This window comes from Nanorana parkeri, unplaced genomic scaffold (genome assembly GCF_000935625.1).
Source record: "Nanorana parkeri isolate BGI_ZX_2015 unplaced genomic scaffold, ASM93562v1 scaffold363, whole genome shotgun sequence".
Classification (NCBI taxonomy): domain Eukaryota; kingdom Metazoa; phylum Chordata; class Amphibia; order Anura; family Dicroglossidae; genus Nanorana; species Nanorana parkeri.
In genome coordinates, this window is record NW_017306631.1 from 572,405 (window position 1) to 587,230 (window position 14,826).

The 14,826-nt window shown below is 43.3% G+C and overlaps 1 protein-coding gene across 1 annotated transcript in view; it reads left to right on the forward strand.

The window, feature by feature from the left end:
• Positions 1 to 1,026: 1,026 nt before the first annotated feature.
• The window catches only part of LOC108788942 (neuroblast differentiation-associated protein AHNAK-like), a 38,581-nt gene continuing 24,781 nt past the window's right edge, over positions 1,027 to 14,826 (forward strand). Inside the window, exon 1 of the mRNA XM_018558846.1 lies at positions 1,027 to 1,131. Coding sequence (XP_018414348.1) covers positions 1,027 to 1,131 — 105 coding nt within the window. The remainder of the gene's footprint in view (positions 1,132 to 14,826) is intronic.

Below are 14,826 nucleotides of genomic sequence, written 5' to 3' on the forward strand. Positions count from 1 at the left end.
AGAACTGCAATGTTCAGCTAAAATGTGATAGTGTGACATCAACTGTGTGGACAAGGTTATGAATGCACAGCCCTACGCACCAAAAAGGAGATCTGGATAGAGTGCAAAAGAAGCTAACTCAGTACAAGAATGCAGTGAAAAACATACACTACTTGTCCAAAAAAAGTCACACACTCTAATATTTCATTGGACCACCTTTAAAGGAGAACTATGGGGTCAGTGTTTTTATACAGCACATATTCGCTGTGGCATCGTTTCGATATGCTTATGCAATGTCACAATATTTATTTCCATCCAAAGTCCAAAGTTTTTCACCAAGATCTTGTAGTGATGATGGGAGAGTCAGACCACTGCATAAAGTCTTCTCCAGCACATGCCAAAGATTTTCAATGGGTTTAAGGTTGGGACTCTGTGGTGTCAACCCATGTGTAAAAATGATTTCTCATGCTCCCTGTATCATTCTTTCACAATTTGAACCAGATGAATCCTGGCATTGTCATCTTGGAATATGCCGTGCTGTCAGAAGAACAAATCCATTGATGGAAAAACCTTTGCAATGGAAAGCTATTATTTGCTTGGCTAAATCCAGGTGGTGAATTTTCTTGGACAGGTAGTGTATATGGGGTCGGTGGTGGTCAGTAAGTGCTTCATTTATCAGGTATATTGGTGGAGGGAGAGAGGTTAGAGGAGAAGGCATGGCAGTTTGTGAGACAGTTATGAAGGACAGAGACCAGTTAATTAAGTATCATCAACCCAGGGAATAGTGACGAATAGAGAAGCACAGGGTTACCAATTGAATATTCAGATATCAAATAAGTGACCTGACATGCTGGACTTTTCTGAGAGTCTGAACATAATACATGTCTTCCTAACGCACATCATTTTTGCCTGCTCTTACTTTCCCAGTGTTCTCCCATCTGCCACTAAATCATCTCTGCTAATTCTATGCCATTTTTTAGCTATTGTCACGGACGGCTACCGGGGAGGGGCGCCGATGGTGTACAGGGACGCGGGCAAGGCCAGACAATGCATGGGCAATCGCCGTCCTTCACTCATCCTCGGAGATCTTCCAGCACACTAGCAGATCATCGCAAGAACCCCCTGAACGTCTCCCAGCCCGCAGACGTGACAGTAAGGCCGTAGCACACAAACACACACACAAATGTACTATCTAAGTTGCCACCACCACAACTTACAGACCTGTGGGGAACCTTCTCCCGGACACTCCTAGCCCGTACACTCTGCGCTCAAGCAGACTGGCACACAGGCTTTGCAGACCACATACACTGCTCTCACTAGCAGGTACAGGTTAGCTAAACCAGGCACAATTACCTCCAGAGTTAGTACCTCCACTCACAGTCTCTTGCACTACCACTGGAGGGAGACTCACCCAACTCAAGCTGGCTGCACACACGCAGATGCAAATCTCGCATACGATCTAGTGTACTCTAATGGTTGTGTGACAGCCTAAATGGTTTCCTTAGGCCCACTAAGATTCCCCAAGCGATCCTCTCAGCTAGAACCTTGGTGTACCCACTTCTTCCCACACACACACCCACAGACACAATCATTCAGCCCTCATAACTGTTTCTAGTTATGAATTATGGATCAGAAAGTGATGGTTCTGGTTCCAGCTATTGTTCTGCTATACATGGAGTCCAAACTCCAGCACTCTATGGCTAACAGAGCCAGATATACCATAAAGAACTCCTCCATACTGTAAGATAAAACCCTCATGTTTGGTATTAAGCGGTTCACCTTTGTGCCACCGTTCCTTCCTTGGAGGTTCTACAATCATATGATGTATGGGTCAGGAGTTATGCAATATGACCTTTTTTAAGCACTCTGAAGATTGAAATACACACAAGGTGAGGTGACACTTTTGTCAATCTGGTGATAAACCCAACCTGGAGACACTTTGTCTGCAACCTCCAGGAAGGGTATACATTGCTGAATTGTTCCCTGCTGGGAAAGCACAAACAAACCCACATTTGATCAAATTAACACATTTTACCTAACAAGTTTATGCAAATTGTGTGTTAGCTTCTAGACAGCATTCAGTAAAATAAGTTAAATTACTTTTTGGGATGCCTTATGGCAAGAGTCCAAAAAATATTATATTTTTATGGCCACACCATGACAGCTATTGCCTAAATATTACATATTGTTTATGACTGTTTTTTTTCATTTAATGACTAGTAATATTATATTTTCTCTTCTGCCTTCAAATCACAGATGACATGAGGAATATACACTGAGTGGCCAGATTATTATGACCACCTGATGTTTGTAGGCAAATTAGCTATAATTTTGCTAGAGGGCCAGACCATTATAAATAGGGAAGCAGGTTGTTTACCACGACAGTAGAAGTGATTTTTTTCTGAAGATATGGGTAAACAACGTGATTTAACAGCCTTTGAACGTGGGATGATTGTTGGCACTTAGAGCTATGGAGCGAGTATCAGCAAAACAGCAGAATTCATTAAATATTCAAGAGCAGCTGTTGTTAAAGTGTTTAATTTGCCATAAAGTTCCAACATTTCACAAAGCTTCTTTAAAGGAGAACTATGAGATTAGTGATTTCCACTCACCTCACAGTTCTAAGCCGACCTGTGACAATGAGACTGTCACAGGTCGGCTCAGTAGATCGGGAGGTGAGGAAACACATACCGGGTTCCCTCACCTCTCGATCCTGTCACGGCTCTCTGCCGTGACGGGGAGGGGCTGGATTCCCCTCTCCGATCTGCCAGCGCTGACTGGCAGAACGGACAGGGGAGGGGGCGGGTACAGCTGGCTCTGCTTCTAGATAGGCAGAGCCAGCTGTCACTCACACAGCTGGGCGGATCCCGTCATCTACGTCGGGATCCGCTCCAGGTGCGGCGTCTCAGTATACCGCGAGCTGTAGCTCGCGGTATACTGAGCTTAGGGTAACGGGAGGACGCTAGTTTGTGTCCTCCCGTTACCCTAAGGAGAACTATGGGGAAAAACACTGACCCCATAGTTCTCCTTTAAGTTCTAATCATACTCATTATAATGTTCTTTTATGCAGTAGAAGCTGTTCCCTGTTTAATACCCCAAAACATCTTCCTAATCATACCTATGTTATATAATGTTAGCTGTTCTAAACATAATTATTTATTTTAATTTTTGTCTATAGAGATCCTTGTCATTTTATGTCATAATAGTTTCTATGAAACTAGAAAGTATGTAGTAACACCCACTGTGTCAGCAATCTGGTTAGACATGTCTATAAATACCAACAGACATTTCAACTCCCTTTAATGCTGGGGAACATATTTAATCTTGTATTGTAGATGTGTTCTCCAGAGCTTCAGAGTTTACATTTTAGGAGAATAAAATGTATTATCTGTGCGCACATAGTTATTATTAAAACTTGAAAATGTGTGCCCATTCTAAAAATGGAAGATCCTGATTGTCCTATTTCAAAGTCTGCACAGCAAAGTCACACTAATTTAAATATCCCTTGCTTTTTTTCTTATCCTTCTCTGAGTGTGGGGATTCCAGCATTGTAGTAGTTTAACAGTTTAGCTATTTGGGGGAACAGTTTATCAAGTAAAACCTGCTCTGATTGCTAATGATCCCTTTGAGAAACACTACTGATGAACTTTAAAACACTCCCTTTTAAGATATTCACAGCCCTCCCAATCGCCTTGGTCCGCAGAAGGTGGTAGCATATGCAGACAATCTTCTGTTATTTCTCTCCAAGCTGGACCTTTCTCTACCTTCCCTTTTGACAACTCTCTGGGAATTTGGAAAGTTAGCTATTCTAAATCCACCGCAATGGGAGTCTCACTCCCTTCTGCTTTATCCCAGCATCTTCAAAACTCTTTCCCTTTCAAGTGGCCTGACTCCCACATCAGATATTTGGGGACTAACATTTCCTCTGATCTCTCCCAGTTGTTCGACCTGAACTTTAAGCCAATGCTACACACTTTAAAACAGATCTAGAGAAATGGCATGGTAGTGCATTCTCCTGGTTTGGGAGGATCAATATCATCAAAATGAATGTACTGCCACTTTTTACTTATCTCCTTCAAGCCTTAGCCATCACATTACCTTAGAGGTTCTTGAGTGATCTTCGATCCCTTTTCCTGCGCTTTAAATTGGCTCAGAGTAGGGCGAGGATTAGGCAGTGCTAGAGTGGTGCTCTCCCCACCCCTTAATAAGCAATGGATAAATCTGGAAAAGGAGGTCACTTCCCTTTCTTTTGCTGGTTTGCCACCTGCCCCTTCCCTCCTGCCATCAAAACCCACTCACTCATTGGGCACACTTGCATTATGGCACACAAGGTGATGGTTTGACCCACTGTTTCCTTGATCCCAGGACCCTTGTCACCTGTCCTAGGAACACCTGACTTCCAACAGGGCTTTTCTCTACTGTCCTTGTGCCATCTGGCTCAGTCGGGCATATTTTGTTTTCTGCATTTCTCAGACCAATGATACCTTTTCCTGCTATCAAAGTCAGTTGTGTCACATTGTCCTGATTTGACTTCTTGGCAACTTCTCTTGCTACTATATCCATCTCCTTTCGAAACAACCCCTATATATAGGGAACTTATGCCATTTGGAAGCTTTGTCTAGAGCCTTTATTCTCAAATGGTGGGTCGTGACCCCGTGTTCAGTGGGTCCCCGCATGCCTTCCACTTTTCTAGGCCAGAGACTCCTCAGCCTCCCCCCTAGCGCAGCTAGCTCCGCCCGATTGTTTATATTTTGGCGGCATCTGTCAGATGCTTCATTATGCGGCGGGAGATCTCTGCTTCATCAGCTTCTTTTGGGGTTTCTTTACATTTAGATTTTTTCTATCCTGCTCACTACCTCAGAGGTACTGAGCAGAACAGCGGAGCTGAATGCCGCTTGGCAGCATTTGGCTATTCACTTACTGCCGTTCAGCTCCTATGAGAATAGGAGCGAACAGCAGCGAGTGAGCTGCCGAAGCCTCGTTTCAGCCAATCCAGATGTTGGTTCGGCTGAGTCGAACTCCTTCTGCACTTTGGCTCAGCCCGAACAGAGCATGTTTGGTTGACCCAAGGCAGCCTGAAGGCATCCGATGTACAATGGAATCAGCCGTACTGAGCTAGAGTGAATAGCCGAACAGCGTTCGGGTCTGTTCACTTCTGTTCGGTTCCTCACTAGGCTGCCTTTGGCAGCTAAGTGAATAACCTCCTCTAGTACTGGTTTCCTGAATCATGTGGTCTCCAACAACTCCTATCACATGCTTGTGATCCCTGATTAGCTCCTGTAACAGGTTCCGCAGTCCCTGACCACCTCTTCAGAGGCAGCTCTAGACTTTGTAAAGGCCTTGGGCGAAAAATTCAAACATGAGGCCCCCACTTACACCCATTATTAAAAAAAATGCAAATGATCATTCATAATGAACGGTATAACTTGCATATGATAAGACTAGCCTTTAATCCCAGCAACTAGGAATTCACAGCTCCTGGAGCTAGGATTTTATTTTTGTCTCATATCTAATTCTACAAATAACTATACACAAAACCCTAACTCTAAGGAAGTAATTTGCTGAGGCAGTATACATTTGATCCCCCACGATGGATAACTATCAACAATGAAGGGCAGTGGAGAGAACATATAATCTGTTTCTCTTAGATAAAACTCAGCAGAGGCTCCTATACTATTAACAATTGCCAGGCTATTTAGCAGTATTTTGCTCCATAGACTTACATTTGCCTTCTTAAAATTTGTACAGCGCTGTTGTAGGCATGTCAGGGGGGCTACGATGGGGCTCCAGGATAGACCCTGCATGGTTGCACAGCCACCCTGTAGGTGAAAGTAACAGAGGCATACATAATGTTGTTGCAAGATTGTGCGCCAAGCACAGACTACAATGACAGAGGGGAGAAGAACATTCAAAGTGCATGAGGTATGGTGATGGATATACAATGTAAACATGAGGGTTTAATAACACTTTTACCTCTGCTGCAGTTAAATCAGTACAACTTGGACATGGATTGTTTCAGACTATGGTTATATAGCAAAGAAGCAGCAGCACACTGATGAGGCCAACACTTTGCTCTCCTTTTAGTTAGCTCTATGTGTACTGTGCTATGTAGTAATGCCTACTTGGCTTTCAGTGCTGCTCTTTCCTCTCCCAGTCTGAATCATGCTGTGCAAGAAAATGGAAAGGGCTAATATCAAGCTAAATTGAGGTACTATTTGTTAGAATACACATTACTGTGTTTATAGCAACAACCTCTGCAGTATACAATTTTGTCCACCAGATGCCAGTGTTTATAATTTCTGTTATATATCTATGGTGTAGATACTCTGTTTTATTGAATAAGGTAAAGGTAGAGAATAAAGCTGTGGCTTCCTTCCTGTTTTCAAGCCATGTGCAGCATGCATATCAGACTGTGTGCTTGTGTTTCTCTGCGAGGCTGTACAAGAAGTTCCAACACTATTTAAAGAAAACTTTTTATGATGCTTTTAATTAATACATAACCAGGTTAAATGTTGCTACTTTCAAGGGCACACTTAAAGCCAACGTCAGTAGGAACGTATAGCACTCCTACTTCATAAAAATCAATTAAATACAGGACTAATTTTAACTTTATGTTGAATTCAAAGAAAGAGACAATTGTTGCACTGATACACACAAGGCACTTATTGCAAGGGATGAGGACTTGTTCTGACCCTATGTATAACTTGCTAATTTGAGTTTACTTAACTTCTATTGTATTTGCTGCAAGTTGCAATTTGTCATGCGCTTATTTAAATAGTATATAATATAGCATTCCATATATTTAAATGCAGATCTCATAGTTCATTCATGTTTCTTATTATGCTTTTTATTGGTTAGTGAGTAATCAGTCATTTATGCACATACAATGTTTATTACACAAATTATTAGATGTCTGCATACCAGAGCCGAATGTGACACAATTTCTGAGGTGAGTAAGTCACAGAATAGTACTACACCATGTACACTGTTGCATGTACTGACTGCATAACCATTCAAACAGATCTGATAGAACGTTTATCTAGAACAGTTGGACCGTATTGTCAAAATATGATAAAATCGTTAAACTTAACTGCCTTGACTTCATTGCACAGTTCAGGCTTCTTTGCCTCATCATTATTGTCTTCATCCATGCGATAATAATCCTCTTTTGCTAAGTCAGGTCATATACTTGCAGGAACGTTATAGTAAGTGACACAGCTGACCTTGCACTCCTATGGAACACCCTTTCCCTAGATTGTCTTGTTCCTCCAGTTCCCAACTTTGCATTTGCATGTGTGTATCAACAGATCACCTTTCTTGTTTTTCTTAAATGAACAAGAATAAAATATATGAATTTAGTCTGCTTTAAGTGGTAATGTGCTGGTATTTTCCCTCCTAATTGCACATTTCCTTATCACTTGTTTGTCTAGAGCATTTTTCAGCTGGATTCACTGGTACCCTAGGGTTTAAATTAAAGCAGAACTCCAAGAAAATCAAATCTCAGCTCATGATTCCAGCTTGCTCTTCAGCCTCACTCCCCTCTGTTCCAGACTAGAACAGTATGTCCCTGTGAGTCATCGCGTTCTATACACTGTACACAGTGTATAGAACGTGAGGATGCCGAGGGACATACTGCCAAGGGACATTTGCTAGAGCGGAGGAGGAGACAGTCTGGAGGCAGCAGTGAGGGAACCAGCCAGGATCATGGGTTGGGTGAGTATAAGTTTTTTTTTTTTTTTTTTTTTAGCTTCCTAGACCAAATGAGCACTTAACCCTTGCAGTGTAGGGATCCACTGCGAAGGGTCAAGATCTGATTTGCCCAGTGTTCTGCTTTAAACCATAACCTGAACTGTGAAATCTGTCTGGTTCGTGGAACCAGCACTTTTTATTTAATCTCCACCAAATGATCAGTAAAATGTGTGTGGGTTTAGGGATTTTATCTACCTTGGGAAAACACAGCTTAATAATACTGCTGACAACATGAACATCAGCTCATCTTAGAATGCTGGTCTATCACTGTTGTGGCAGCCATAGGTGTTCTTAACCTGGGCACATCGGGCATGTGTCCCAGGTCTCTTGGCGTGTGTCCTGGTACTAGTAAGACCTCTGCCAGCACATGTCACTCTTGGGAACATAGATATAGTAGAAGTACTGAACCCTAAGGTTGTCCCATTAGTATTGCTAACCAATAGTGTTATAGTGGTGTTGGTACAGGTAGTCTGGTTACCAGGCCGGCAGCTTCTACATCCCAGAGGATTCCCACAGGGTGCCCATACACCTGCCTGTAAAGGTGCCCATACACCTGCCAATTATCGTACTATAATCGCGGGAAATCCCGCGATCGTACGATACTCGGCAGGTGTATGGAAGCCGTGCGACCGCTTCTACTGTACGGTCGCACGTCTTTTGTCTTACGAGCAGGCTCGAAAACCCGCCAAGAATCGTGCGATTGTCGGTGGGTTTGTGGCCTGCTCGTAAGACAAATGCCGCACGGGCCGGTGTGCGCAAGCGCATGCTGCCCGTTCAGCATTGCAGTTATGCTAGTACGATCTGCCTGTCGCAAGTACGATCTGCCTGTCCAAGATGGGCAGATCGTACTTTTTTTAAATTAACTTACAACCATCGCAAGACAGAAGTCTTGTGATGGTTGTAAGGTGTATGGCTAGCTTAACATTGAAGACGGATTAGCGGTCCAGGTGCAAATGTATTCCTTTTCCGTATCGAGCTCAATACGGGAGAGTCAATGCATTTCAGGGAACCAGAAATGCCCCCTTCATTGGGGCATAAAATGGGAAACAACGAGACTGGTTTACTAAAGGAAATAAAGATGCAGATTAAATACATTTTAAAAAAGACTTTCTTTTTTACATAGTTGGATAATCTGCACCTTTTTGTGTAAACATTCTTCATTTCTTCAGTAAATTAGCCTCGCTTTAGTAAATTTTACTCACCCAAACCACAATTCCCCCTTTACATCAGAAGCCCTGTTCACATCGGATCCCCCATTTACGTCAGGGTCCCCCTTGTACATAAGAAGCACCCCACTTACATGTGAGGTCCCCCCTTCACATCAGGGCCCCCCTTCATAGCACAAGACCACTGTTAACATTAGAGTCCCCCCTGTACATTAGGAGCATCGCTTCACATCAGGAGTCCCCCCTTCACATCAGAGCCACAATTTCACATCGGGAGCCTCCCTTCACCACTGGAGCCCCCCTTCACATCAGGATGCCTCCATAACATCATAGTCCCCAGCCCCCGGGCTCCCCTTCACATCAGAGTCCTTAGTTGCCCCCTTCACATCAGAGTCCTCAGTCCCCCAGGCCCACTTTTTCTCACTCCTCACCCCTCCTCTTCACTACAGGATAAGAGGGCAGAAGTGGGGAGCTGGAAGGGCAGAGCTGGAGCAGGTCAGTGTCTCTCTGAACCAAGGCAGATTTTCCTGATGGAAGTTCCATTTTCTTCTGGGGCTAGTGGACTGGGCCATGCAGCATGACATGACATCACTTGTTTCAAGGACCCTGCAGCATCATAGCATCCAACAAGGGAGTGTCACCTCTGAGGCAAGTGGGCTGGGCCATGCAGCGTGATATGACATCACTTGTTGATAGGACCCTGGCAGCCGCCAGCGTCCTAGCAATCAACAAAGGGGGAGTCGCTGGAGACTGGATGGGAATTAATGTGGAACACAGGCAGGGATATTTAGGCATTCATTCAATAGGGAGGCCCAATAGATAAATAATTGGCTCTACAGGAATGTCAAGGTCGGTCAGGCTATGGAGGAGTAGTCTGACCATTCACTAGAGTGATTGTATTGATAGACATATCTGGTAAATTTAAAAAAGCCATCTAAACCATCTACTTCACAAATCTAACAGTTGACTGAACAAAGGGATTTGATTGTGTGAAAAAAGTCTGGAGTGTAACACCAGTGGAAAATTATTTTAAAGCAGAACTCCAGGAACATTTTTTATTAACCCTCGCAGTGAGGCTACCCCCGCACTGCAAGGGTTAAGTGCTCGTTTCAAAAATAAAGCTCCAAGCCGACCAGAATTCCCTCCAGCTTCTCTCCTCCTACGCTACAGCATTGGAATGTTCCTCAGCATCCCCCTGTCTATACACAGGGTATAGATGGCGATGATCTATGGTTCAGTGAGTATAACTTTTTTAACCTAGACAAAAGCGAGCAGTTAACCCTTTCAGTGTGTGGGTAGCCCCACTGCAAAGGTTAATACGTTTTCCTGGAATTGTTTCACTGCTAATTTTTTTAATATACATGCTGTTACTGTAAACCTGCCCTGAGACAACTAATTATAACAAGTATGTCACATGATTGCAGGCACCATATACTGCTAGCTCTTTATACCAACCCTCAACCCATCCCTGGGTGTCCCCAAAAATTCCAGCCAATCTGCATCAAGCCGGCCAAACAGATGTGATAATATGGTGGCACATTCTCCACCCTGCAGACACCCCATTCTCCCCACATCAGACCCATATCCATCCTCAGGAGCACTCATCACCGTACCACGCAGGCGGCATTTGTACATCTCGTGAAACTAAGACGTGGGCAGATCCGGGAGATGTGAAGCGGCTTATAAAGCGGTGTCCGCCCAGCTGGCCGAGGGACATCTGTGGTAATGCCTGCTTCTGAGGATGGATATGGTTGGGATGTAAGGGGAATGGGGTGTCTGCAGGGTGGAGGTTGTTTCACCATATTATCAGATCTGTTTGGCCGACTCGATGCTGATTGGCTGGGAAGCCGGCTTCCCGGCCAATCAGCATGGAGCCGGCTTCCCAGGCAATCAGAAAGCCGGGAGGCGAGTCATTACCTGACGCCCGGCTTCCGGATTTTGTTGGCTCCATGTTCCCTCGCGGCACTGGCAATCAGAGGAAATCTCCCTCTGATTAGAAGTTCCAGTATCGGGGAAAGTATCGGAGCATTTGGGCCAGTACAAGTACTGGCCCAAATACTCTGTATTGGCACCAATAATGATCCTAGTATCGGTATTGGTGCATCCCTATTTATAATAACTACCTACAAAGAACCTCTTGTAGTGAGGTTTGTTGCTGTGGAAATGTCACTTTATTTCACTGACTACCAGCTGATCTGATGTTGCAGTCCTGTGCTGCCTAATGTGAGATGTTTCCGTATTCAACCAAAAACAAGCAATCTAGAGGGGAAAAAAATCACAACACAAGACATTTTGAAGGCAAGAACTGTATATAGTGACTTGCTGCAGAAAAAACCCGCAGCAGGAGTCAATCTCCAAAATACTCAGAATTTGGGAAAAAGGGTAAGTTACAGATAGTGTTGTGCTTCTTGGTAAGCCTAGTTTATTCTCCAAACCCACAACGCAAAATGTGAGGAGATGGGGTGTACATAAAATCCTGAATATCCCTGACACCCCCATCTTTTGAATAATAATAATAATAGGAGGCTTACAAATCAATTGGATATACTAATAGAAAGAATAAAAGCACTTAACCTTGTGATTAATGTTGTCTATAAGGAGAGATATATAAAATCTACAGTCAATGAGGCTACAGCCATTAATTAAACCTATTTGAAATTTGTGTGCAGCCTTTCACACTGCAGTCCCTAAAAACAAACCTTCTGTTGTCATAAATGTCGTCAATGTGATTATGATTTACGATCTAAAAATGCAGTTCTTCTTGTTCTCCAAACAAAAATGTTGTTTCCTTTACTCTGAAGCTAGTGCACACAGGATCTAAATACACAAGACCAGTGCCAGTGTTTTCAGCCTTTGTCCAGCCCAGAATGGAAATCCATTAGAGTGCTGGGTATATTTTTTCTTAAAAGCTGCAGACAATGTTCTGGTCTTCATTACACAATAGCCAACAAATGATCACTGAGCTGTTTGGGTCAGTCCATCCTTTACTAAAGGTGATTGGGGGATCATTGGTTGGGGCTGAAAATGTGTGCCAGCTTTCAGAGTTAATTTGAAGAAAGCCTATATGTACTACTAGGGATGAGTTTTGGGCTAAGGGTCTTTTCTACATTTTTGGGGAACTCCACACCATTATAAATTGATGTGGGGTCCCCCTAAACATTATAAAAGACTCCTATCCAGACATGCGGCCTGACTGGCCAGGGAAAGGGAGGGGGCAGCATGTCACTCATATCTTTCTGAAACATAACAGGCCACATGCCCCAACATTGGGAAGGTACCTTGCTAGGGCTTCAGAAAAGAGCGGGCATCAGTCTCCGCTCCCTTAAGGGATTCTCTCCTCCCCTCTCTCTTCTTCCAGTGCTCAATGCAGGGACAGACAGGGGTAAGAGCGGGCACCGCTGGCTCTGGATCAAGAGAAGCAGAGCAGAGCCAGCTATCACTCAGGCAGCTGGGTAGATCCCAACAATATTATTGGAATCCTTCTCGGCTGCAGCAAGCCTCTGTGCTGTCAGCAGATAATGGGCACTAGCATGCCATATGCTGACTTTTTTGTTCACAGAAGTACATCCTGCGACCCAAAAGTGAAGTAAAGCCCAAAAAAATGTTTGGCTTTACTTCTCTTTTAAAGGTCCATTGACTTTACTGCTCCCCATCCTGAAAAAAAACTGTAGTGATAAAAGTTAAACAATATACCGTATTTTTCGCTCCATAACACGCACTTTTTTCCTCCCAAAAGGCAGGCAAAAATGTCTGTGCGTCTTATGGAGCGAATCCCTATCGCCCGACGCCGGGGACATGCAGTTTCGGGCGCCGGGTGAGTAGTTTTTTTTGTACATTTAGCCCTGCTCCGGACAAGCAGAGCTAAATGTACAGTGGGAGCCGCTGCTCGTTTAATATAAGTGATCTAATCAGATCACTTGTATCAAATCGAGCGGCGGCGATCGTGTCCGGGGCCCCCCGCCGTGGTTTTCGGGGTCCCCCACCCCTCTGGGGGACCCGCGACCACGGCATAGGAGCTCACCGTAGAGCAGACGAAGTCCGTTCTTCGTCTGCTCTGTGTGATCACTGAGACCGCGGCGCTGTAATCACAGCGCCACCTGTCTCAGCTGTGACTAACTACAGCTGTCACAGAACCCTACCCTCCCTGCGTCCTATGGTCAGGTGCGCCTTATGGAGCGCAAAATACGGTACTTACTTTGCCACCATCTTCTGTACTGCAGGGGGTGATGTCATGCTCCTTCCTACAAGACCCTGGGAAATGCTGAATAGACTAAATGTTGCAAGATGGTGCAAACACAGTGGAGAAGTGTGTTCTTCTAAAATCTTGGCTACTTATTTCTCTTTGAAAGGAGCATGACATCACCCTCACCTGGGCACCATTGGCACCAATTATTTTGTCCTTGATTTAACCACTGCTCTTTCATGGATTGTAGGGCATGCTAGAGATGTGTCAGCCAGTTAGTGCCACAACAAACACAGACATGGAAACCAAACGGAACAAAATGCAGTGGCATGAATCACAAAAAAGGCAATTATTTTTCTCACATTGACCGGTTAGACATGCCTCTTACTCTTTTTTTCTTACACAGGTCACCTAGATATGCCTCCTACTTTAGTATGCTGCTAGCATGTGAGCTACTCTTAATATAACACTTGTGTAGCACAGATTATCTCTTGTAGTGGTGTTCAATGGCAAAATAAGACAATTTTGTAGGGGGCATAAGCAGTCAAGCTTGGGTAAATGCCCTTGAAGAGATAGCTACTGTATGTTCACAGAAATTGTATGTAGAATCAGGGAGTGATAAAGTATTCACAGTGTACATTGTCACTGACTTGCAACATTATATTATCACCTCTCATGCTCAAATAAGCAACAGCTCAAAGTATTACCCTTCTCTTAGAATCATATTAGCTTCTGGTCAAACCCATCCTTCTATTAAGAACCCTTCACAAACCTATTTCTGGACTAATCAGTATTCTGCTATTATGTATAAGGGAGAGGTCTATGTCATTGGTGACTCCACTGTACCTTTTGTAGTTTCACTGTGTACATCTCTGTGTTTACATGTGCCTGTGATGTAATTTAATGGGGACCTGGTTCATTCTTTCCTGACCCATCCCTTTTTTGTCATAAAATTGTGACTGCCCTACATACTTCAGCTTGCAATACTTGTTTGGTGTCTTCAAAGGATAGTACCAATTGTAACCGATGATAAGTGTTCACTTCCCAAGTGTCAGCATAGCTGGAAACGTCAGCCTGGTAAAGCATCATCTAAAGGTAAAGCTACATATTGCTATTAATTCTGCTTTCCTGTGTTTGGTTAAGTTTAATTACATTTCTTAAAAATGAATGTGATGTTAATAAGAAGTAACATGTATTTCTTATTTAAAAGCAATTACTATACATATGTACTAAAGGCAGCTGTATTGCACATTTCTACACACACACATACAGTGTGTGTTTATGGTTTATGTGCACATATATATAGATATATGGATATCTATATATTTATAGATATATATATATATATATACACATATATGTATTTTTTACATTTTCAATATATTTATTAAAGATTACAATTACGTTACAACAATTGAAATGAATGTTTGTAAAACTTCCTGATATTTTTCATATTTTATTTCTCTAAAACTATGCTGGCAAGGGGTGGACTAAGACTTTTACTTAAAATGTTATTAAACTAACGCTAAAATACATGAATGCCTTTAATGGAAGACATTCCATCAAATCCATCCAAATATATTTTAGTTGGATTGGAAAAAGTGAATTGAATCGCCTATTGGCTCCTTGGACACCCCAGTGGTGAGATTTCCCAAGTTTTTTTGTCTCTGCCCCTTCCACAAGGGGTTACTTTCTTGCCGATGGAGTGCCCAGTTTCGTGAGAATCTATCATCATTTATCTTTGGAATG